Raw genomic sequence first — 25802 nt, forward strand, 5'->3', positions numbered from 1 at the left:
AATAATGGAAGAATATAATAAGTAGATATAAAAGACTAGGAGAATAAAGAAGTTGAGTGAGGAGAGGAGGAATAATAGTTTGGAAAGTGGGCCCAAGGTCTAAGGTTTTCTGGTGGCCCCTGGCATCCCAGTCCACATGTAAAGAAATGTATATGTAAAGAGTAAATACTGTACCATGCCCATGACCATAACAAAAATGCTGGGCAGCTTCCATGGAAGCAAATCCAGTAGGTCCCACAAAATCAGAAGGAAAATAAAAAGCAATGTGCAAAGCTATAAGCCAAAAATGTGCAGCATTTAAATTTCAGGCAAATAGCTGCCAAATACCACCTCTATTTCAACTGGTATGATAATACTGCTACTCTCATATACCTACTTTACTTGCATTGCTCTCATTTGACAACGTATTCCAACATATATATTATCAACTGCAATAGTTCATCCATGAGTCTGGCAGTCCCTTTCTCCGACTAGGAGCTTTCTCCTGCAGGGCAAGTTTTACGATAGTATAATGATCATAACATTCTAGAATGATTCATTGTTTTTTAGGTGGCCATAATATTTAAAAGATCTTTTTGTTATCGTAAGACCAACAGTGTCGGACTGGCCCACAGGGATACCAGGAAAAGTCCCAGTGGGCCCAGGTGTCAGTGGCCCCTCATGCTGCTAAATATTTGGCCTATTTCATGGCCATTCCCTATTTCTATGAGAAAAAGAGGCTAAATAGATGGAATAATTGATTATAGTATGTAAAGAAAAGAGACTAGGGGAATAGAGGTTGAATGAGCAAACAGATTTTTTTATATGCAATTTTGAAATCTGACATGGGGCATATGTCAATTTCCCAGCTGCCCCAAGTCATGTGACTTGTGCTCTGATAAACTTCAATCACTCTTTACTGCTGTACTGCAAGTTGGAGTGATATCACCCCCCTCCCTTTCCCCCCAGCAGCCAAACAAAAGAACAATGGGAAGGTAACCAGATAACAGCTCCCTAACACAAGATAACAGCTGCCTGGTAGATCTAAGAACAACACTCAATAGTAAAAACCCATGTCCCACTGAGACACATTCAGTTACATTGAGAAGGAAAAACAGCAGCCTGCCAGAAAGCATTTCTCTCCTAAAGTGCAGGCACAAGTCACATGACCAGGGGCAGCTGGGAAATTGACAAAATGTCTAGCCCCATGTCAGATTTCAAAATTGAATATAAAAAAATCTGTTTGTTCTTTTGAGAAATGTATTTCAGTGCAGAATTCTGCTGGAGTAGCACTATTAACTGATGCGTTTTGAAAAAAACATGTTTTCCGATGACAGGATTCCTTTAAGTATTTATTTTGGGGTATTGTCTTCCTTTAAATAACCAAATCACAGGAAGTTACATCACCAATGACTCTCCCCCAATGCCCCCAGTACAGGTGACTTGGATAAATGCACGTGTCCTATAAATTCAACAGTAGTGGGCCATAAATTCTGATCATATGAGTCTACAAAGTTTCAATGGAACTGAAGGTCAGGATGGATCGTGAAAGGGAAAGGTAGTGGTTGCCTGTTGAAGTTCTGTACAACTATATATATCTTTTATGTCCAACCCTCTCTTTCAGTTGCATTAACTTCTTTTTGGCTATATCTTTAGGTATGTTACCATCACTAAAAAGGTTAAGCGCCAGTTAAGATTACATCTTCTAATAGAAGAACCACTGTTTAAACTAGGGTTCCCATCCTTACCCTGTTTAAAGACTTTGGTCCTCTGGGTCCTCTGTTATGGCTTTCCATATCCCACTCCCACAGCCTAGGTTGATTGGGGATCCATGAGCAATTCGACTAAAATAAACTAACCAATACAATCACCTTATTTGAAGTTCAGTGACAGTTTTAGATGCAATTATGTGCCATAACTGTCAATGAATGAACTAATAATAGGGATAGCATTTCACTTCCTAATCAGCTTCAGATGCAATTATGTTAATTCTTAGTGAAATATAAGAACTGATAATAGAAACAGCATGTCAATTCCACTCTATTTGTGTTTTTTTTTTATAAGAACTTGTCCATCAATAAAGCTTTTAAACATTTCAATTTATAATTTATTCTCACTGTATCATTTTTGCCCTTATGAATTGTTTTCATGGCTGTGATAATATAAGCGGTTAGTCTGGTGCATACTAGTTTAAAAGTAGATTTATGGTTACAAAAGATTGAGCCCTGGTTTGTAAGTGATTGATCCTGTATCTAAAACAACAATGTTATGATATATATGTCATGTTAAGGGGCATCTGATCACAAGGTTGACTAATTAAAGGGTCTTTGAACTGTGAAACGTTGGCTGAAGTCCTGGTGATAGGGTGATGCACTTCATTTCATAATTTTCAAAGATTTTGTCTAGAATTTCAGGCCCATATTTACAGTAAATCATGTAACATATCACCACTTGGATTCTGATTTTTTTTTTTTGGGGTTCAGACATCATTGTTGAGCAGAAGCAAATGTTCACAGAAAATTCTGAAGCTATTAAAGGGTGGTTCACCTTTAAGGTAACTTTTATTATGTTACAGAATGACCAATTCTAAGCAACTATTCAATTATTTATTTTTTTATAGTTATTTGTCTTTTTTTTCTGATTCTTTGCAGCTTTAAAATGGGACTCCCTTCTAAAAAACAAATGCTCTGTAAGGCTACAAATGTATTGTTATTGCTACTTTTTATTACTGATCCTTCTATGCAGGCCTCTCCTATTCATATTCCAGTCTCTTATTCAAATCAGTGCACGGTTGCTAGGGGAATCTGGGCCCTAGTTACCAGATTTCTTGAAATGCAAATTGAAGAGCTGCTGAATAAAAAGCTAAATAACTCAAAAACCACAAATAATAAAAACAAATTGCAAATGATCTCAGAATATCACTCTCTACATCATACTAAAAGTTATCTCAAAGGTGAACTACCCCTTTAAAGGACAAGGAATGTCAAACCAAAGAAGTAGGCTAGAAATGTTGTACATGATGTTTTGTGCTTCTGTACCAGCCCAAGGCAACCACAGCCCTTTAGCAGTAAAGATCTGTGTCTCCAAAGATGCCCCAGTAGCTCCCCATCTTCTTTTCTGCTGATTCACTGCACATGCTCTGTGCTGCTGTCACTTACTGAGCTTAGGGAGCCACTCACAATATACAGTACACATAGAATAGAAATGTCACAATATAAGGCTGATTAATAATTAATACACATAATTACTACATGGCAGCACAGAAACCAGTGCAATTAGCATCAGAATTTAATAATCAGCAAACCTGTAGCATCAGCTTATATTACAGCCAGGGAAGCTCATTTTCTGCTGGATAATTAGTGACGAGCCCTAAGCTTAGCTTCTCAACAGCCAATCAGAGCCCACTGAGCATGTGAGTGTCACAGACACTTTCCAAGATGGTGACCCCCTGTGACAAGTTTGAAGTCCTGGATCATTGCTGCTATTGACAAGTTGAAACTTTAGCCTCGTGCAATAAGTGCAGTATATAAAACATGGCATTTTTAGTCCTGTTCATTTTTAGGGTTAGTTCTCCTTTAAGGAACAAGGTAATTTTACATGGGCCCCTCTTGCTGATTGAATTTAGCATTTTTCACAGCTACAGGCTCTCTGTTTCATATTAATTATTATAACCTCTGATTTCTGTAGCAAAGATTCATCAGTCACCTTTAATTCTAAGCATGCTGTGATTGTCTTTGCTGCCCTGAATTCATGATTTGCCACAGCTTTGTCTGTGCAGTGAACACCAAATTATACAGCAATTTGTGTGAAATTCTTGACATTCTGTATTTCCTTTACTCTGAATTAATGGGGCAGAGATGAGATGAAAGAACATGATTTTCACTTACAAGATATTTCCTACCTTATCCAGCCTCTTATCTGTGGGTAAAAATTCACAGAATGTGCACAGAAATGTCCATGTTAAGAGCTCATTTACTGACATTACCCCTAAACTGTACAAATGTACCTGCCAGTAGCAACCACTCCATAAGCAATAAGCTTGGAACACTCTACTTTGAAAAGGAAAAAATAATCAGCAAGGCTCCTATTGTTATTCTGCAACCCGTGTTTGATAAATTATTGTAATAACCCCTGTGTGCAATAGACAAAGTGCATCTTGCTGGCACTATTTAAATAAATGATGCAGGAGATGACGGTGATAACAAAAGTAAAGATCTGATTGGTTGCTATACTGTAGCTACACTGGTTCAATTTAGCACCTACTGTATGTTTGTAAATCAGCACCCAACTCATTTTGTCTGTAATGTGCAAAGAAACAAGTTTATTCATGTAAAGTGATGTGATGTTCGATAGCATATAAAATTCTCCCAAAAATAGGACTGCTTATGGCCTCTTCACCTAGCAATTAGGCAATATCCCAGCCCCTAAAATCCATACCCTGTTCTGTCTCATCTTGATTTTATTCTAACTCATCCCTAGCTGCTAGCTGAGATTACAAGTCAGGATCAGTGTCGGACTGGGACACCAGGGGCCCACCAAAGAACAATAGACCAGGAGCCCACTCTCAGTACTATTATTATTCTTCTCCTCACTCAACCTCTATTCTCCTAGTCCCTTTTCTTTACATACTATAGTCTATTATTCCATCTATTTAGCCTCTTTGTTCTCAAAGAAATAGGGAATGGCCATGAAATAGGCCAAATGTTTAGCAGCACAAGGGCCCCCTGACACCTGGTATCCCAGTGGGCCAGTCCAACACTGGTCCGGATAATTGAACTGTAGAACTGATGCAAGTGCAAAGAGCAAAATTAAACACAACATGGAAACAATTTATAGAGGTACCAGATGATAAAATTCTGTCTGTCCTTGCTTTGCTGTCTAAAGTGCAATGGGGCTTAATGTGCATGTTGCACCTACATAGGCTATTGAATTGCACCCCGTGACTCACACACTGTTGCCCCAATCATCACTATGCTGGAAATCATTCAATTTGCACCACACTGATGCCAGAAAAACAGGAACACAAATTGCATCTAATTTTACCAAGGTGGGTGCAAATTTGCATCTGAATTGTTACATCATGCACAGGGCAGAGACAGACGAGAAGATTTGGGGAGATTTAGTCACCTGGCGACAAATCTCCTCTTCTTCAGGTGCCTAATCTCCCCGAACTGCCTCCCCGCCGGCTAGAATCTAAATCGATGGCGGGATGGCACTCAAGACGATTTGTTTAACGAAGTCGCCTCACGAGGAAACTTCATCCCACTGACGATTTAGATACTCGCCGGCCCGAAGTTTCCTCATGAGGCAATTTGTCACCGGGCGACTAATCTCCTCTCATCTGTCTCTGCCCTAAGGGAAAAAAAACTGGAACTGAATCGGGAGAAAAGTTTTTTCTCCTTGAATTGAATCTCAGCCATCACTTTTCACATGATAAACCATGAGATAACTTTTTCTTAATTAAATTCTGATTTGTACTTTGACCATTACAATTCTGATAGTAAATGAGCGGTTTTGTGTTTTATAGAGTGGAAAGGCTTTGGGTGCTGTTAGGAAATGACCTGACCAACTTGAGAGATAAATGCTACACAGACTTTTGTTAAAACTACAAGCTGAGCCATCGAGGTAGTTTGGGAACAAGAGAAACTTTTTTATTCTTTTATTTTACCTTTACATATCTGCTGTAAGGACTCTAGTTGGTGGTGGGGTCCCCTGCCATATCTCCGGCGGGGGATGCCCGCCGTATGCGTCCTTTTCGTCCCAGCGTCCAGCCCCTCTATGACAAGTGCGCTGTCGCTCTTCCTGAATTATGCAACGGCGTCATGACGTCACACGCAAAGGCGCAAAATTCAAATAGTTGTTAGGTTCTATTTGTTAAGTTCCTAGGTGCCTTGCTATTGTGGATTCTAACTGATGTTCTGGTTTTGACCATTGCTCTGTCTATTTACTACTCCTGACCCTGCCTGTCTGTGATTACTCTGATCTCTCCAATCCTGAACCTTAGCCTGTCCTCTGACTATCCTATGCACTCCAATCCAGATTCTGGCCTGTCTGACGATTCTCTGCTTGTGCTGGCCCAGCCTGCCTGTTCCTGGAGGTTCTTCCTTCCAGTATCCTGGTGAGACAATCCTGCCCCTTTGCTGGTCCAGAACTGTTTAGCTTTGCTCTTCTCTCAATTAAGACCTGGCGGCATCCGATTAGCCGAGGGCTCCTCCCGAGGTGAAAGGCAGCGGTTAAAGGCAGAAGTGAGAGCCAAGACCAGGGAGCTTAGCTTGGGTTCTGGATATAGGGTGCCGAACGTGACAACCGCAATGGAAAAAATTAAGGACAACTTTTCCTTAAATGGGTTGTCTTGAAGTTTGTAGTCAGATTGGGTCATTTCTTGGTAGACTTCAAACAAATCAATTCAGAAAAATTGTCCTACGGATAATGGCGCATTGGGTGCTTTGTCACCTGTGGGAAATCTTCTCTCCCATGGGTGACTAAGTTCAAGAAAATACCTTCTCACCAGAATGATGGAAATCTCTGCAGGTGCAATTACTCAAAGATACTTCCACAGCGACTTTATACGAATATACGAAGGTATATTGTTCTACTTTGTCATGTGTGGGAGAGGAGAATTTCTGTGGGACACAAAGCCCCCTCTGTGCCTCACCCTTTGGACGGTTTCTGGTGGAGCATAGACAACAATCCCATAACACTGACGCAAATGCTCATAATCTACATCTAACCTTTCACCAAAATTTCTAGGTCTGTTTATCAGCAGACGCCATTAAATGTGCAAAATTACATTTGTTTCATTTCCAGATCCAGAGACAGGGAAGACATGTCTGCTGAAGGCCATGTGGAATCTAAAGGACGGGATGAATGACACAATTCCGATACTGCTGGAAGCTGCCGAAAAAGGTGGTTATGTGAAAGAGCTTGTAGACGCAGCGTATACTAATGACTACTATCGTGGTGAGTATATTAGCGTTAGAACATTGCCTCTAATAGGGATTTTACCCAAATAACTTAAATTACTGAATTACTTATTTAATTATTTCATTTATTTATATAAATTATTTAACTACGTATAATTACTTAGGGAAATGAGTTTTGCATTCAGTCATTACTAGCAGTCATTGGGGGTAATTTATAAAGTTTGTACAACGCATAGTTATTTTTTCCTGAACACTGAAATATTGCACTGCTATTGTTGTTGTGCACGAAAATAGTGTTACCAATAACTGTGTTGTGGATATTTTCTCCACCACCAAGGTTGCGGCATAACTCAAAAACAGTGTGTGCACATAAATATTCGCAATTTGCGATATTTTAGAAACTCTTACGGACATTCTCAGTGCAAATAAAAATGTGCAGTTCTGTTTGCACATTAAATACACCACTCCTATCCAGCTTTATAAATATATCGAATGAAGGGCAAATATGTGCCCTGCGCCGTTGTCTTGATAGTGGATTTTCCCATTAGTGGGACTGCATATCTAGAAATGACTCAAGCTTTGGGAAAAAAATATCTGTTTTGCGCATTTATATTATACAGTTATCTATTCGTATGTTATGAATTACTAGACAACGTTTACAATTTTAATCACATTACCCCCAACAATATGTTCAAAAATTGTAAAGTGAAAAAGTATAAATTGTCTTTGCTTAGATGTATGTTTTACTCAAGGGTGTGTCTATCTCTCTCTCTCACTATATATATATATATATATAGTGTATATAGTGTATATATATATGTATAAATCTTAAAATGGGATGCCCCGAATCCACTATTTTGGATTCGGCCGAACCCCCGAATCCTAGGCGATAGATTTGTCCGAATACCGAACCGAACTGAACCCTAATTTGCATATGCTAATTAGGGGTGGGAATGGGAAAACATTTTTTACTTCCTTGTTTTGTGACAAAAAGTCACAAGATTTCCCTCCCTGCCCCTGATTTGCATATGCAAATTAGGATTTGGATTCGGTTCGGCTGGGCAGAAGGATTCGGCCGAATCCGAATCCTGCTTAAAAAGACTGAATCCTGGCCAAATCCCGAACCTAATCTTAAATCATCATTCACATGCTTGCAATATAATTTCCTTAGCACTAAGGCCATGTATATATATAAAGGGGCAACCGAGGGCCTGGGCCGAGGGAGGCAGATTTAAGGGGGTAATTGCACAATTTTAGGTGGTTCCTCACCCCAATATGTATTAGGGTTCTTCCCAACAGAGTAATGGCGCCGTCCAGCCCACAACACTTCCAAGATCAGCATAAAATAAACTCTGGAGAACCACAGTGAATACAGTGTGTTTATTTCTTCACAACATGTTTCGGATAAACTAATCCTTCATCAGGTGCTAGTCACTGAGCTTTAAGGGGGTGCCTATATACTAGATTATTATACTAAAATAAAACTTTAAAAACTCTCTCAGGGGTGGGTGAGTGAGGTGTATATCGTTCATCGTGGTGCAGAGACTGCAGAGTGATGTCACTCTTAACCAGAAGTGACATCACTTCCACAACTTCTGGGGTACAATAGGGAGGTATTGGACATAAATACAGTCCTGCTTGGCACTCAACACATATTGGGTGACAAATAAGCAGCCTTTATGTTTTTGACGGGTGGGAGAGAAAATTTAACGGAGAACGTACAGATAGTGCCCAGGTCAGAACTGAACTTAGGACCCCAGTGCAGTAAGCTAGCAGCACTAACCACTAAGCCACCACACCTGTGATGTTGGTCCCTGGGGGCTTGGATCAATGCCAGTTAGGGTGAGATTTGAGGAGAGTGCCTACTTGCTTTTCTAGATGTAAGGAAATTAGAGTGAGGTCTAAGGTACAAAAATAATCTGATGTTCTAGATAAGGATGCACCGAATCCACTATTTTGGATTCAGCCGAACCCCTGAATCCTTCTCGGAAAATTCAGCCGAGTACCGAACCGAATCCTAATTTGAATATGCAAATTAGGCACTTCTTTGTTTTGTGACAAAAAGTCATGCGACTTCCCTCCCGCCCCTAATTTGCATATGCAAATTAGGATTCGAATTTGGCCGGGCAGAAGGATTTGGCCGAATCCGAATCCTGCCGAAAATGGCCGAATCCTGGCCGAATCCCGAACCGAATACTTGATTCGGTGCATCCCTAGTTTTAGACACACTTGGAGCGATGACTAAATTACTGAAACACCATTACTTCCTGATAACTGTAAACTTGCTACGGTTGGACTTCCAGAAGGAGTCTTGAACTCAATATGTCCAACAACCTCTTATCTTAAATAATGCAGACGCAAATATTGATTGAGTCAGGCTAAATTTTACTCTTTTTCTGTTGTTTAAAGTTATTTATAGACTGAAGATGCCTGTTTCTTAAAGGAAGCTAAATAATGGCAGCTAATTATAGCTTTTTAATTAAAGTTCCAACTAGAGTCCTGCAGCGGGTCAGGTACCCGCGGGTTACCCGAAAAAATGAGGGTAGGATTTTCAGGTGCGGGTATAGATGCGGGTCTGCGGGTTGCGGGGCTCATCTAAATTTCTCATCTTATGTGATATTGTCTATATTTTACGCCTTTTAAAATTTTACAAAACTTATTTCTGTCCCCGCCCACTTTTCATGATGTCGCTTCCGGTTTGCAGCAACATCACTTCCTGTTTGATGGTGGTCGGCGGGTTGTGGATTGGGTTGCGGATAAGGCAGTTGTGGGTCCGGCTTGGGTAGAGGATGAAAGTGGGTAAATATGTGGGTTGCGGGTCGCGAGCTGCAAGTTCGGGTCGGGTCTTAGAAATTGGTTCCGCACAGGAATCTAGTTCCAAAATTAGTGCAGGGGTATAACTTGAACCCAAACCTCTTATTTATTTATTTACATGATATTATCATAAACAACAGCAGTGTTCCAAGAATGAGTTAAGTGCAATTTAAATACCAACAGTAAAGCCAAATATTTTCCATCTCACTGTTAAAGTCATTTTCTTATTCCCATTCTATTTGCTTGTTTAATTTGCATTGATCTGGGGGATTTAAGTGCAGGGCAGCATTTCTGTGTATTTGTGGTATATTGAATTTGGCACGCAGGTTCCACTCATTTCTGCCCAGCATTACAGCCAGCTCCACTGTATATAATGGATTTTATAGCCGACAACTACTTATACAGCACTGAGCTCTCCAGAGATCACTTGGAGATCTTGATGAGGCATTATACATTAGATCAGCAATTTCCTAACTGTGGGGATGGTCCCTCTGGGGGGAGAAGGCTTGGAATAATGATGGGTTGGGGGACTCAGCCTGAAGGTCAGTTAGGGTTAGATTTGGAGAGAATGACTATTTACCATATTACATATACAGTACCTGAAAGCCCAGCTTGGAGGTTAATTTGTAAGAACTTTTCTATGCTTTTCTTCAGCTATATGCATGAAATGCTTTACCTTGCAAATAAATTAAAATTATATTTTAAACTGTTTTATGCTGCTCAGTTTTCTTATAATGAACTGCTTTACATTATGCATAAACCACCTACTTGTAAGAATGTTACACACATTGCTTTATCTTACATGGAAACTGACAACTTGTATGAATTATGTCCATGAACAATAATTGGGTTATTTAGTAAAGTCCGAATGCCAAAAACTCTTGTTCTTTTGACTATAAAATCCAAATTTTTAGTGAAACAAATTTAAACATTTTCGTGATTTATTATGCCCCGAGGATGGAAAAAGTCAGAATCTGACCTGCTGAGGTTGTGTATAAGTTAATGGGAGAAATCCCTAACGTAATGCTGATCTACGCTGGGTTTAATGCAAAAATGTTGTGGTTTTCAGGCAAAAATCCGAGAAAATCTGAGTTTTCAGGCTGAAAATCGTAAAAATTTGTACGATTCGAATTTTCAACGAATTTCATGTTTTTTTTGAGTTTTTTCCAGCACTGTAATTTTTTGAGAAAAGGTATTGATAAATAAGGGAAATAACCGGTGCAGATTTGATCAGAGTATATTTTAGAAAATAATGAGATAAATTCGGATTTTGATAAATAATCCCCTAATATTCCTTCGCACAAATGCTTGCATAAATGTTGCGCTTTACCCGTAGAACAGGCATTAATAATGACATGTTTCCTGCCTATATATATTTTTCCAAGTTCTAGAAGGCCATTTAATGTCATTTGCTTCAAATGTTGATGTGGTGACTCTGCACTGTACCCTTTGACTATTCATTGAGATTTTGTAATAGTATTTTGCCATTCTCTGGATGGAATGTCCAGCTATCAACCTGATGTCTTTCCTCCATATTATATGATGAATTAATAATTGAGTTTCTGGTTGTCTGGTCTGAGTTGCATTTATGGAGGTGGCATCTCAAATCTGAAACTCCCAAGATACTCCCTGTGCATGGACATAAAAGCCAAGATGTCTGGGAAGTATAGTAGAAATTGATCAAACTTCCACCCTAAATCTGAGAGAACTAAACCCTAAAAATTAACATGACTAAAAATGCCATATTTTATATAGTGAACTTATTGCACGAGGCTAAAGTTTGAGCTTGTCAATAGCAGCAATGATCCAGGACTTCAAACTTGTCACAGGGGGTCACCATCTTGGAAAGTGTCTGTGACACTCACATGCTCAGTGGGCTCTGATTGGCTGTTGAGAAGCTAAGCTTAGGGCTCGTCACTAATTATCCAGCAGAAAATGAGCTTCCCTGGCTGTAATATAAGCTGATGCTACAGGTTTGCTGATTATTCAATTCTGATGCTAATTGCACTGGTTTCTGTGCTGCCATGTAGTAATTATGTGTATTAATTACTAATCAGCCTTATATTGTGACATTTCTATTCTATGTGTACTGTATATTGTGAGTGGGTCCCTAAGCTCAGTAAGTGACAGCAGCACAGAGCATGTGAATCAGTGAATCAGCAGAAAAGAAGATGGGGAGCTACTGGGGCATCTTTGGAGACACAGATCTTTACTGCTAAAGGGCTGTGGTTGCCTTGGGCTGGTACAGAAGCACAAAGCATAATGTATAATATTTCTACCTACTTCTTTAGTTAGGCTTTCGTTCTCCTTTAAGTAGTGCTACCTTTAAATCATGCATTAAATGTTCATGTCCCTGTGTACAGTAACTACAAGTTGCCACTGACAATAGCATGTTGTGCATGACTGATGTATACATTTGTATACTTGGCTGTAAAAAATACAGGCCCCAGTAGCAACAAGAGAGCGAGTGAGTAGAAGTAATTAAGAGAAACATTAGACAAGACTGCTGATTCACAGGAAAGCTAGATACCATGAGACTGATACAGTCACGCTCAATATTCTTCCATCTCATAAAATAAAAAGCATTTAGACAAATGTCTTGGAAGTGGACCATCAATGTGTCTCCTTAAACTGTGTCCTGGGAGAAATAAGCAGAATATCTCAGACTGTAATATTATAAGCGGAGATATGGATGATTCATAAGTGGAGTTGTGCATAATTTATTATAGGTATCACTCCGGCTGAAGCCACAGTTTTTGGTACAGAAATCTGTCCAATATTTATGCTGCATCAGATTTTAACTTGAAACAATCTATATAAACACCAGGGATTTTAAAAAGTAGAAGGTAGAGAAATACACGAAATAGGGGGCCTCAAAACTACAAATATTAAAAGGGTGATTCACTTCTAATCCATTAATTTTTAATGTTTAGTATGTTATTGAATGGTCAATTCTAAGCAACAGTTGGCCTTCATTTTTTCTTTGTTATAGTTTATGAGTTATTTCGCTTTTTATTCAGCTATTTGCAATTTCAAAAATCTGGTTCAAATTAAACTAGCAATCATGCATCAATTTAAATAAGAGACTGGAATATGAGCAACAACAATACATTTGCAGTGTTACAGAGCATTGTTTTTTATATGGGGTCAGTGACCCCCATTTGAAAGCTGGAAAGAGTCAGAAGAAGAAGGCAAATAGTTAAAAAGACTATGAAAAATAAATAATGAAGACCAATTGAAAAGCTGCTTTGAATTAGCCATTCTACAGCATACTAAAAGTTAACTTCAAGGTAAACCACCCCTTTAAGCTTCTAGTAATGGAAATTTAGTGGAAAGTAGTTGTGACAACGTACCGTGGTGGTCTAGCGGGAGGGGGTCGGCAGGGGCGCCTGCCGCCCCCTCGGCGGGGACGCCCGCCACGAGCTGCTTCCTTTTCTTCCACACAGTGAATCTAAGGGTGCACGCGGCGTGCCTCTGCCTTCTTTGTAGGCGCATTCATGCTGACGTGCTTACGTCAGTGCGCAATGGTGCGAAATTTGAAACATTAAAAGGCGCACTTGGGCTCTAGTTCATTGCCCATTATAGGGTCTTGCTCCTGAGTTTCCTGGTGCCTCTGTGCTGTTTAGATTTTTATAATCTGATTCTCTGTTGTGACCCCTGCCTGCTACTGACGATCCTGACTTCTGAATCCTGACCCTTGCCTGATTACCGACTCCGCTGTTTCTGTACCCCTTTCTGATTGATCTCCTGGTTTGATCCTTGCCTGCCTGACTCTGTTTGTACTCTGCCTGCCCCGACCCGGCCTGATCTGACTACGCTTCCTGTCTAAGCCTTGTACCGTGACTGTCTGCCCAAAAAGACTTTGCTTTACAGTGGTGCCCCTTTGTTCATCCAGAACCCCTCGCTTGGTACCTCTCTTATTAAGACCTGGCGGCATCCGATTAGCCGGGGGTTCCTACCGAGGTGAAAGGCGGTTGTTAAAGGCGGAAGCAAGAGAACAGGGTGCTTAGCATTGGTTCTGAATTTAGGGTGCCGACCGTGACAGTAGTACCGAAGAAGTCGTGTCAGTGTTGTAACAGATGCAAGTTCTGTCCACAGTCATGTTTTATTAAAGGAGAAGGAAAGTCGGTTTGCACTTGGGGTTGCCAAATATTAGGCACCCCCAAGTGATTGTATTTACTTACCTGAAACCATGGGCCTGAGCTCCTATCAGCAGAAAACTGCACCGGCCCGGGGTTATACCAGTGACCACCACGGAGTGATCCTCTTCCGGCTTCTTCTTTCTTCAAATTTCCCGGGGCAGACAAATGCGCAGTTGAACTAAATAGGTGACTTTTTACTTAAAGTTCGGCTTTTCGCTCTACTGCGCATACGCAGATGCGCGAAGAAAGAGAAAGCCAGAAGAGGATCACTCCGTGGTGCTCACTGGTGTAACCCCGGGCCAGTGCAGTTTTCTGCTGATAGGAGCACCAGCCTGGGGTTTCAGGTAAGTAAATACAATCATTTGGGGGTGCCTAACATTTGGCACCCCCAAGTGCAAGACGACTTTCTTTCTCCTTTAATGGGAAACTCCAGAGAAATCTATGGTATGTGACCATTTTTTATACAGGAGGGTGGATATGAATTGGGTCTCATACAGGGAGATGGTTTATTGACCCCTGGATTATATACATGGCAAGAACACTCATCGTTATCACAGAAATGTTATTTTGACATCATTATATACTGGAAAATATAAGTTTAAATTAACATCTAAGGGAAATCGATATATTTCCTTACGTATTGCCTAAATTCCAGGTCTCAGTCCACCCTTAGAAAACCAAAAGAGAAGGTGCAATAGGCATGGAAAAAGATGAATAGATTTGTTGACTGTACCTAGAAACGTTAATGCTCATATATTTTGAGATATATTTTTATATATATATATTGAAATTATTAAAATTTAAGATTCCAGTTTGTAAACTGAACCTTTCCTCCTCCCGTCCCGCAGGCCAGACTGCTCTGCACATTGCTATAGAGAAGAGAAACCTGCCTTTGGTGGAGCTTCTGATAAAGAACGGCGCTGACATACGTGCAATGGCCGAAGGAGACTTTTTCCAGAAGAAGAAGAAGGGAGTTAGTTTTTATTTTGGTAGGTTAATGCCAAACAAGATCTTGACAAATAAGCTTTGGTTAAGTGGCTCCTGTGCAAAGTGAAAATAAAATTGACATCGATTTGATGAGGTTGTGAAAATGGTTCTCCGGAACAGCCAATTGTTGGGTTAGAAGTTGAAAGGAGAGACCCCCCAGCAGTGTAGAAAGACTGGAAATCACTGAATATCATACACTAATAACTATAGTATATTAAGCAGGAATGACCAGTTTGTTCCCATCAACAGTTGACAACAACCACCAACATTCCAATGACAGCACATAGCTTTATATGTTGGACAGTTAGAGGTTACAGTGATGAAGACTACTCATATACTAATGTCACTCCTTTCAAAATGTACTCAGGTTTCCTCCATTATTCTATCATTCAACTGTCATGTTTAAGCCATTAGAGAAGTGCCCAACACCACCTCTGTTTCATTTGAATGGGAATTGCATAACAGGCACAAAGTGCTCACTTCAGCCTGGAAATGATCAGTCCTGGAACTGTCTTGCTTTCCCATTCAAATAAAAGAGACGTGGCAGTGGTGGATCCCAAAACTTCTCTGCCAGCTGAACAATACCAGCAGAGAATAGGCCTTAAAGGAGAAGGAAAGGGTAAAATTAAGTAAGGTCTCTGTGAATGCACCAGTAAACCCGCAAAGAAATGCTGCTCTGAGTCCTCTGTCAAAAGAAACAGCACATTTCTTTCCTTCTATTGCGTATACATGGGTGTAATAAAGTTACCGGGGACGCCCGCCGTGTGGTTCTTAGGCGCCGGCGGCATCTTTGATTCCTAGGGTGCGCGCCTCTTAAAGGTACAGGCGCACTGGCGTGATTGCGCCAGCGCGCATTGGCGCACATTTTGGCGCGAAATTTGATTGTATTTAAGGCCCATTCTGACCCCCAGCCAGTGCCCATGATAGAACTTGGTTTCTAGTGGTTCCTGAGCCTTGTGCATCTGATCCTGTACCTGTTTGTTCTGATTATCCGGTTTTGACTCCTGCCTGTTCCCTGACTACTCTGCATTCTGTATCCTGACCCTTGCCTGCCTACGACAACTCTTCCTGCTTAACCCCTTGATTGACAACCCGGTTTGACCCTTGCCTGCCTGACGATTCTGATATCCGCCTGCCTCAACCCAGCCTGTCTGACCATCCTTCTGCCTAATCCTTTGTACCGTGACCTTCGGCCCAAAAGACTTTGCTAACAGCCGTGCCCCTTTGCCAGCCAGAACATCTCGCCTTGCACCCCTCGTTAAGTCCAGGTGGCACCCAAGTAAGTTGAGGGCTCCTCCTGAAGCCCAACGGTGGTCACACTACTGGTGAAGCCGAGCCGAGACCAGGGTGCTTGGCACTTGTTCTGGTATTGGGTGCCGGTCGTGACATTAAGCACTGAGTATCTTGACAGAGCTATATAAATAAGTGATGATGATGATGATGACATTGGTGTTCTGTATCAGACTTTCTGTTTTCAGCTTAAACCTCCAGGGCTAGGGCTTGAGCATGCTCAATTTGTTCCTCTCTCGCTCCTTCCCTCCCTGCTGTAATCTGTGCTCAGAGCTATGAGTGAGAAGGGAGAGACTCAGGCAGGAAATTATGTCACACCAAGCTAACATGGCAGCAGCTATCCTAAACAAACTTAGAGAAATTCTAGAGCTGTTTACTCAGGTATAGTAACGTATTCTACATAATAAATCAAGTATTCTAACTAGCACTATTATGGCTAATTGGCAATAAACTATCTCAGTAGCGTTCCTTCTTTAAGGACTAGTCTATAGATGGGCATACTGTACATAAATTAACCACAGGCAGCGGTTTGGCTCCACATACAGGCCAATATGCTACTGAGTGTACACCAGGATAATGCAGAAAAGACTCATCGAGATTCTGAACAACAATACTGATTTTTAATCCAAAAAGAAGTTTAGATATTTTCTAAGTTGAAAATGTTACATCATGGATTTCCGTTGTTCTCCTGAAGAAAGTATTGACAAGTTCATCAGCTTTACTGGTCTCTTGAGATTGCACAAGCGAATGAAAAAGAGAACAGATAACTCATAAACAAGCAATGTTCAGCAGCAATGAGCTGTGCAATGTTTGTCTCGTTTTAGTGTTTATTTTTTAATTACACACTAAATGCTTTTTTAAAAAATTTGATGCAGTGCCCCGTGTTTTCTAACCTCAATGCAAGATTTCCCATTCATAAAGAACACAGAGCACTCTTGGGACTTCACATGATGCCTTGATAAAGGTCCTTTGTGCAGGACTGAAACGTCGACTTACACCATTAAAGTTTTGCTCTGAGTTCTTTATGCTGGAATTATTTTTTGTGGCATCACCTGGGCCTTTTTTGGACCTTTTTCTAGGGATAAGTGGTCTGCATAACATGGATCAGTAGCCCTTGTCTATATTGAACACTTGCATAAAAATAAGCAAATCAGCAGACAGGTCAGTTCTTCCAATACCACAGCACAATCTAGTGGCCAAAAAGAAAAAACACCTTACAACCTGAATTTTTTGGAACATGCTGTACCTAACGGGGCACATTTACTTAGCTCGAATGAAGGATTAGAATAAAAAATACTTCGAATTTCGAAGTATTTTTTTGGCTACTTCGACCATCGAATTGGCTACTTTGACCTTCGACTACAACTTCGAATCGAACTAAAAACCGGTCGACTATTCGACCATTCGATAGTCGAAGTACTGTCTCTTTAAAAAAAACTTCGACCACCTACTTACTTCGCCACCTAAAACCTACCGAGCACCAATGTTAGCCTATGGGGAAGGTCTCCATAAGCTTTCTAAGTATTTTTTTATCGAAGGAAAAACGTTTGAACGATTATTCCTACGATCGTTCGAACCAACGAATTGCGGTAAATCCTTCGGTTTTACTTCGACGGTCGAATATCGAGGTTTAATTAACCCTCGATATTCGACCAATAGTAAATGTGCCCCTATATGTACCAAAATTCTGTATTAGGTTTATTGTTAGTAGCCCTTCTCAACAATGCGTCATATAGGCTTTGTGTAATTTGTGTACAGTTTATAAAAGAATTAGATTCATTATTGGTAGCCCTTCTTAACAATGCATCATATAGGCTTTGTGTTAGAGTCCGATTTTATTGGAAAACAGCTCAAATACATTATGTAGGCAATAGGATCATGAATCATCATCATCATTTATTTATATAGCGCTGTCAAGATACGCAGTGTGTAGCCTTATGGAATTTTTGTTTTTTTTAGATGGGGGTCGGTGACCCCCAGTTTGAAAGCTGAAAAGAGTCAGAAGAAGAAGGGAAATGATTCAAACACTATAAAACATAAAGACCAATTGAAATGTTGCATAGAATTGGCCCTGCTAAAAGTTAACTTAAAGATAAACCACCCCTATCATTTTGTGCGGTTTTGTTTTTGGTGGTTTCTGAGATATTTGATGTTTTAGACTGCTGATACCAGTGATGTATCAGAGCAACTATCCAGCATAACGAACTCCAACACAAACTCAGTTTTGCAGACAGAGAATATTTAAATATGTATATGTCGTTTTATTTCTTAGAGTTAAATCTTATATTTAATTTTTGTTTTCATGAAAGTTCCCCTTTCAGGAATCCGCTAACTTCTTTGTATGACAAAGCGATTTTACTATTACCCCTGCGTTATAAAGGTCATCAGCCCAACACATGGAAGAAGCTTTGCAGTGTTGGTTTCATTTTTATTGTGGTTATTTAATTTTTAATGGTTGTTTATGGTTTATTCCTTACTCCTAAAATATTCTTGTGCAGGGGAGCTCCCTCTCTCTCTGGCCGCCTGCACAAACCAGCTCAACATTGTGAATTACCTTTTGGACAACCCATATAGAAAGGCTGACCTTGCTGCCCGGGATAGTCATGGGAACACTGTCCTGCATGCCTTGGTCTTTGTGGCTGATAATACAGAGGAAAACACTGAAATTGTTTCCAAAATGTACAATGAGATCTTGAAGAAATCGGTGAAAATTGATCCCAAAGTTAAACTTGAAGAAAGTACCAATTGGGAGGGTTTAACTCCTCTGAAACTGGCAGCAAAAACTGGCAAAATTGAGGTGAGTAAAGACATACTGATGTAATGTATACAGATATGTGACCTATTATCCAGAATGCTCGGGACCTGGGGGTTTCCAGATAATGGATACTTCATACCTTAAGTCTACTAGAAAATCATTTAAATATTAAACAAACCCAATAGAATGGTTTTGCTTCCCATAAGGATTAATTATATCTTAGTTTGGATCAAGTACAAGCGACTGTTTTATTATTACAGAAAAAAAGGAAATTGTTTTTAAAGTTTTGGATTATTTGTTTATAATGGAGTCTATGGGGCAAATTCGCTAAGAATCGAAGTTGCGCCAGGCGCAACTTCGCCGCACTTCGCCAGGCGTATTTTCGCCAGCGCTCCGCAAATTCACTAAAATCCAAAGTTGCGCACAGGGGTAGCGTAAGTTTGCGAAGTTGCGCTAGCGTTGATTCGCTAAGTAAAGCGAAGTTACGCTAGCGAAGGCTAATTTGCATACGGCGCCAAATTCAAATTTCAATGGAGGAATACGTATCACCACTACAAATGGCTAGAAAAGCTTCAAAACATCAAATAAAATTTTTATTTTGCCCTACACATGTGCCCACTGTCTAGGTAAGTTGCCATGAGTCAGGAAATGTAGGGGGGAAGGAGGGGAGCCCCAAAAAAAATTTCGATCTTTTTCAGCCTATCAGCCATCATGTAGAAAACACGCCAGCGTGTTTTGGGACTTAGAAAAAATTTTGACTTTTTTTGAAGCAATCCCTATATACTCTATTGCGCTTCGCCAGGTCTGAGGTGGCGAAGGAAGTCTAGCGTAAAAGGTAGCGTCAGTACACTGCGCGCGTCAGTGAATTTGCGTAGTTACTTCGCTAGCGAAAATTCGCCAGGCGCAAGGGTGCGAAGTAACACTGGCGTAGTTACGCCAGCGTTCGTTAGTGAATTTGCGCAGTAACGAAAATGCCAAACTCTAGCGAATTAACGCTAGCGTTCGGCGCTTCGGCGCTTAGTGAATTTGCCCCTATGGGAGATGGCCGTTATATAATTCGGAACTTTCTGGATAACGGGTTTCCGGATAACAGTTCCCATACTTCTACTGAGAACGAGAGGAAGGGGGTAGAACAGATTTATTTAAAAAGGGAACTTTGGAAGGGCCTGACACCAAAAAGAGAGAGGGTAATAATTATTCATTTCATTACTAATTTATTGTCATTATCATGTATTTTATCACCCACTTACCTGCATCTAACAGAATATATTGGTAGGATTTAACCCCCAAATGACTCTTTGGACTTTGCTTCCTATTAAACTTGGAAGCCCAAACAAAAAGAATCAGTATAAAGGAGTCCATATACTAAGGTGCAACAAGAAAATGTATAAGAAAAGTCACCAGAAAATAAAATTCCCCTGTTTTTAAAAGGGAGATTTTTCATATTTATTTATTATTTATTTTCATATATATTTTAGTCTATTTTGAGATGAGTTTTTAACATCTACTCCTTATTACCATATGCTACATGACCCAATACTACTATATAATGTGACCACTAAGGTGTGCGCTCATGCGTGTGCGCAAACAAATTGTGAGGCCAGTGCACACAACAAATTATGGTGCCTAGTTATGGGCGAATAATTTCCCTCAGCGGCGATTTTGAATCAAATTTCCGTGTTTCACCGCCGGTGAATAAATCCGCGAAACTGCCACAAAAAATTTAGGATGCGCGTCGGAAAAATCACTTGTGTCAAAACCGTCGCACGTCAACATTGACATTAGCGCCAGTGTGAAAATTTACGTGAGAGTCAGAAATAAAGCGGGCGTCAAGATTCGTGTTTTGCTAATTTTTTTGCCTTTTCGGCAAAGTGAAACGGGACAAAGTCGCCCATCACTAGTGGTGCGCACAGAGACATTTTGGGGCAGATTTATCAAAGGTCGAGGTGAATTTTTGAATGAAAAAAATTCGAATTTCGAGTTATTTTTTGTGTACTTCAACTAGGGAATAGTCCAAATTCGATTAGAATTTGAAAAAAATTTGAATATTGAAATTTATCATGTACTGTCTCTGTCTAAAAATTTGACTTCGACCATCCGCCATCTTAAACCTGCCAAATTGCTGTTTTTTAGTCTATGGGGGACCTCCTAGACCTAGAACCTACTTGGAGTCAATTGGTGGACTTTGAAAAATCAAAGTTTTTTTTTGAGAAAAACGTTGAATCGAATTCGATCGAATGGGTTATTCCTTTGATTCGAATACAGACCTATTCAATCGAAAACTGACCTATTCGACCAAAAAAAAAAACTTCAAATATGAAAGAAAAACGTTTCTTGTGACAAGCTCAAATCAGTGGGTTTCCATTCAAAGGTTTGTTGCATAGTGTAAAAAAAAAATAAAGAATTTTGTGAACATTCAGAGAATTGTCTCACTGCATAATAGTTTTCTAAAAGGAAAGTCTCGGAAACACAGATGTTTCTTGGCAACAGTCTCACATGTTTTGTTTCTGACTTGTCTCCACCACAAAACTCTGATAGTAGCCCCTTTACACAGTAGTTGACGTAGATGTGGAAGGTAGGGACCAGGAAATGTGCATTGATTAACCCTCCCTCTTTTTGTATGTTTGTTGTTAATTTGGCCATATCAGTAGCACTTCCATTTATTTATATATTTTTACTTAGCTTAGAGTGCTCCCACAAACCCACCACAGATGTGGAAGTTAGACTAGCATGTACCAAAAATATATCTACTAGAAGTAAATTTAGAGCAACTGGACTTGCTGAGTAATCATTGAAGAAGTTTCACTACTCATCTGAACACCTACTTCAACTAAGTTCAACTCAAGAGCTTAAAGGGATACTGTCATGGGAAAAAAAAAAAATTCAAAATGAATCCGTCAATAGTGCTGCTCCAGCAGAATTCTGCACTGAAATCCATTTCTCAAAAGAGCAAACAGATTTTTTTATATTCAATTTTGAAATCTGACATGGGGCTAGACATTTTGTCAATTTCCCAGCTGCCCCAAGTCATGTGACTTGTGCTCTGATAAACTTTAATCACTCATTACTGCTGTACTGCAAGTTGGAGTGATATCACCCCCTCCCTTTTCCCCCCCAGCAGCCAAACAACAGAACAATGGGAAGGTAACCAGATAGCAGCTCCCTAATAAAGCTGGCCATAGACGCAACGATCCGATCGTACGAATCGTGGATACGTACGATTTTCGGACCATGTGTGGAGAGTCCCGACATTTTTCGTCCGTCGGAGATCGGTCGTTTGGTCGATCGGACGGGTTAGAAAATTTCTGTCGCCTGCCGATAATATCTCTGCGTGTATTGCCGATCATACGATTTTCAGAGGGAGACTGTCACTAGTGTTGTCAGACATAAGTATCGTACGATTGCTGTCAGGGGCAGAACATTGGGTGATCTGTTCTTATTTGATCGGAATGGTAAAGACTTTGATCTGAATGGTTAGTGGAGGGTCGGGAAATGGGAAAGTCCGATCGTACGTTGATTAGTACGATCGGATCTTTGCATCTATGGCCAGCTTAACACAAGATAACAGCTGCCTGGTAGATCTAAGAACAACACTCAATAGTAAAAACCCATGACCCACTGAGACACATTAGTTACATTGAGAAGGAAAAACAGCAGCCTGCCAGAAAGCATTTCTCTCCTAAAGTGCAGGCACAAGTCACATGACCAGGGGCAGCTGGGAAATTGACAAAATGTCTAGCCCCATGTCAGATTTCAAAATTGAATATAAAAAAATCAGTTTGCTCTTTTGAGAAATGGATTTCAGTGCAGAATTCTGCTGGAGTAGCACTATTGACTGATGCGTTTTGAAAAAAACATGTTTTCCGATGACAGGATCCCTTTAAGTTGAACTGAAGAAGCTACTAGGATGAGAAGTTAAACATCTCAATGATTACTCAGCAAGTCTAAATGCTCTAATTTTACTTCTAGTAGATATGTCATGACCTGGATGAATGAAAACCTTCACAGACATAACAAAAACATACAAAACTGCACCTGTATGGCCCAGGGTTGAATTAAAAAGCCAACAGTAGTGATCTGGTCTTGAGAGACTGGTGCCATTACCAGTTGTAGTACTTACACTGGGAAGAAGTGTCTAAGTCTACTCCATGTACTACAACATGTACTATTACAATTACCAGAGCCATGTGCAGGTATTTGGCAAAAGAGCAGCACCAGGCAAAACCAGCCAGAGACACTAGGCAACCTGGGCGGCCGTAGTATCTAATAGGAGCACAAAAAGCGAAAAGGACACACAAGCTGGCCATATTGGTGAGAATGGACCAGACTAGGGGTAGGAGGCTGAGAAGGAATGTGCCTGGCATCTCCCCAGCTTTGCGCCCTAGGCATGTGCCTACTCTGCCTACCCCTAGTTCTGGCCGTGCAAAAGAGTACTACTTGAACGCCTAATATTGCCTAATTGACTATATTTTTGATTAGCTGCTACTTATTCTTGATGTTTTTCTCTCATGTAGCTGTTCAAAAACATCCTTCGGCGGGAGGTGACCGAGTCAGAATACAAGCACTTGTCTCGGAAGTTCACAGAATGGACTTATGGCCCCGTGCACACATCTCTTTATGACCTTTCCTCTGTGGACACTCATGAAGAAGATTCGGTCTTGGAAACCATTGTTTTCAAAAGCAATGCCAATGTAAGTCTAATAAAGTGTTGGGAGACCTCAGTGTGCAGTATATTTAGCCTACAGGGTTTCTGAAGTTGGGGAGTTACCAGACTTACCATATATCACATGTCCAAGCCTGTTATTTCCCACTATGCTCTTGGAAATCAGGTCATATTTTGTAGAAGACAGCACTTATTTTATCTCAATTTTTAGTCATCAAAGGGGTAGAACAAATTACAAAGTTGTAACAAAGTCTAGTAACCCCTAGCTACCAATTGTGTTTGTTTACAAATGACACCTGGTGATTGGTTGCTATAGGTTACTAGCCATTGAGCAAACTTTCATTCAAATACCATCAAAGACTTTAAAGGTCAGGCTCATTGAGGCGCAAGGGCGCAAGGTAAAAAAACTTGCCTCAGGCTGCATTTCCCCACAAGCCAAATTTCTGGGTTTTAAATCGGAAATTCGGCTCTTCTAGTGCATGAAGTGCATCTCTGCACTAGTGATGTTCCCCCCTGGACTCACTCCAATGGAAGATGGGAAGAAGAGCGGTGGGGAGAGGGATGGCATCACAGGACCAGTTTAGGGGCCAAAATTGCCCCTGTAGAGGTGATTACTGTCAGTAGTTAGTGTTGACAGGGTAATAATACCAGCATAAGTCACTCAGGAGCAGGGTTACCTGATTTACATTTCAAAACCAGCCAAAGACTATAAAAAAACTAGCCAAAAAGTAGCCACAACCCATTTTAGGTTGATTCGGTAAGATTTAGTCACCCGGCGATAAATTGCATCTTCTTTGGGGCGACTAATCACCATGAACTGCCTCCCACCGGCTAGAATCTAAATCACTGAAGGGATGGCACTCGGAGCGCTTCGTTTTCTGAAGTTTCCTCATGAGACAACTTCGGGCGACTTCGGAAAACGAAGTGCACCGATTGCCATCCTGGAAGCGATTTACATTCTTTACATTTGAGTGTGTGTCTCTGCCCTTAAAAGTAGCCCAAAATTTTGTACACTGAAAAATCTTAATAAAGTAAAACAATAAGGGTATCAAATCAATGAACTGTCTGGGATTTTCCAATAACTTTTCTTACATTAAAGGGGGGACATTTTTAGATTTTCCTGGTTTGGACAGATTTCTATAGAAATGAAAAAGTGCATTTTTGGTGAGCAACAGTCTCTAGGGTATTCCAAGCAAAAAAGGGCCCTTTCCCAGAATACCTTGTGACCTATACAAAAACCAACATAGTATTGCTGCTCTTGATGGATAGGGGGGTATCCAAAGTCACTTGTGTTTTCATACATCACAAACAATTGTGTTATAATATTTCTCTATATATTATGAAAGCTATACTAGTTTCAGGTAATTTGGTTTAGTGGCACTTACCCCTGTCTACCAGAGTCACCACAAGAAACACATGGTACATACATTAGAAAGATGAATAAACTCACCGCAAGGATAACAATCCCCACACAAAATGAGGGACTGGGGTGTGACCAGGCAACGCAAAAGCGACTGTGGGGTGTTCGAATAGAAAGGAGTGAAGTCTGGACCGATGAACTGCTTAGCAGCTTGAGCTAGGCTATCGATGTTCCCCCCGCTGGATTCCACAGCTGGTACATGCCAAAGCGTGCAAGCAAAGAGCAGACTAAAACCTAACGTGGGGTTAATTTGCATTAAAAAAATTGGGTGGGTTTTGAAAGTCCAAACCAACAGCAACTTCCAAAACTAGCCCATATCCGTATGTTGGCGGGTTTGGACTTTTAAAAGTTTTAAAAACTAGCCCAATTTGGCTAGTAAGCCACCAAGTTTTTAAAAACTAGCCCAATTTGGCTAGTAAGCCACCAACCTGGCAACCCTGCTCTGAAATGCTTCAACTGACACTCTCTATATCAGGGATCCCCAACCTTTTGAACCCATGAGCAACATTCAGAAGTAAAAGGAGTTGGGGAGCAACACTAGCAGTGCACTTGGTTTTATATAACCAAAACTTGCCTCCAAGCCTGGAATTGAAAAATAAGCTCCTGCTTTGAGGCCACTGGGAGCAACATCCAAGAGGTCGAAGAGCAACATGTTACTCACGAGCTACTGGTTGGGGATCACTGCTCTATATTATCTACAGTCATAGATGAGGTTTTGCCAATTGTTTTTGATACTCTAATACCTCGAGAGACTGAGCTTTAGTCTAAAAGCAAAGGCCATATGGGACCCTCAGGGCTAGGGTACGAGTGTGAAGCCCTGGAAACCATT

The 25802-nt window shown here is 40.5% G+C and overlaps 1 protein-coding gene across 1 annotated transcript in view; it reads left to right on the top strand.

Moving 5' to 3' along the window:
- The window catches only part of trpv2.S (transient receptor potential cation channel, subfamily V, member 2 S homeolog), a 57778-nt gene that overhangs the window by 16982 nt on the left and 14994 nt on the right, over positions 1-25802 (top strand). The window contains exons 4-7 of the mRNA XM_018248812.2: positions 6787-6939; positions 14707-14847; positions 18634-18932; positions 23405-23581. Coding sequence (XP_018104301.1) covers positions 6787-6939; positions 14707-14847; positions 18634-18932; positions 23405-23581 — 770 coding nt within the window. The remainder of the gene's footprint in view (positions 1-6786; positions 6940-14706; positions 14848-18633; positions 18933-23404; positions 23582-25802) is intronic.

Source organism: Xenopus laevis, chromosome 2S, assembly GCF_017654675.1.
Source record: "Xenopus laevis strain J_2021 chromosome 2S, Xenopus_laevis_v10.1, whole genome shotgun sequence".
NCBI lineage: Eukaryota > Metazoa > Chordata > Amphibia > Anura > Pipidae > Xenopus > Xenopus laevis.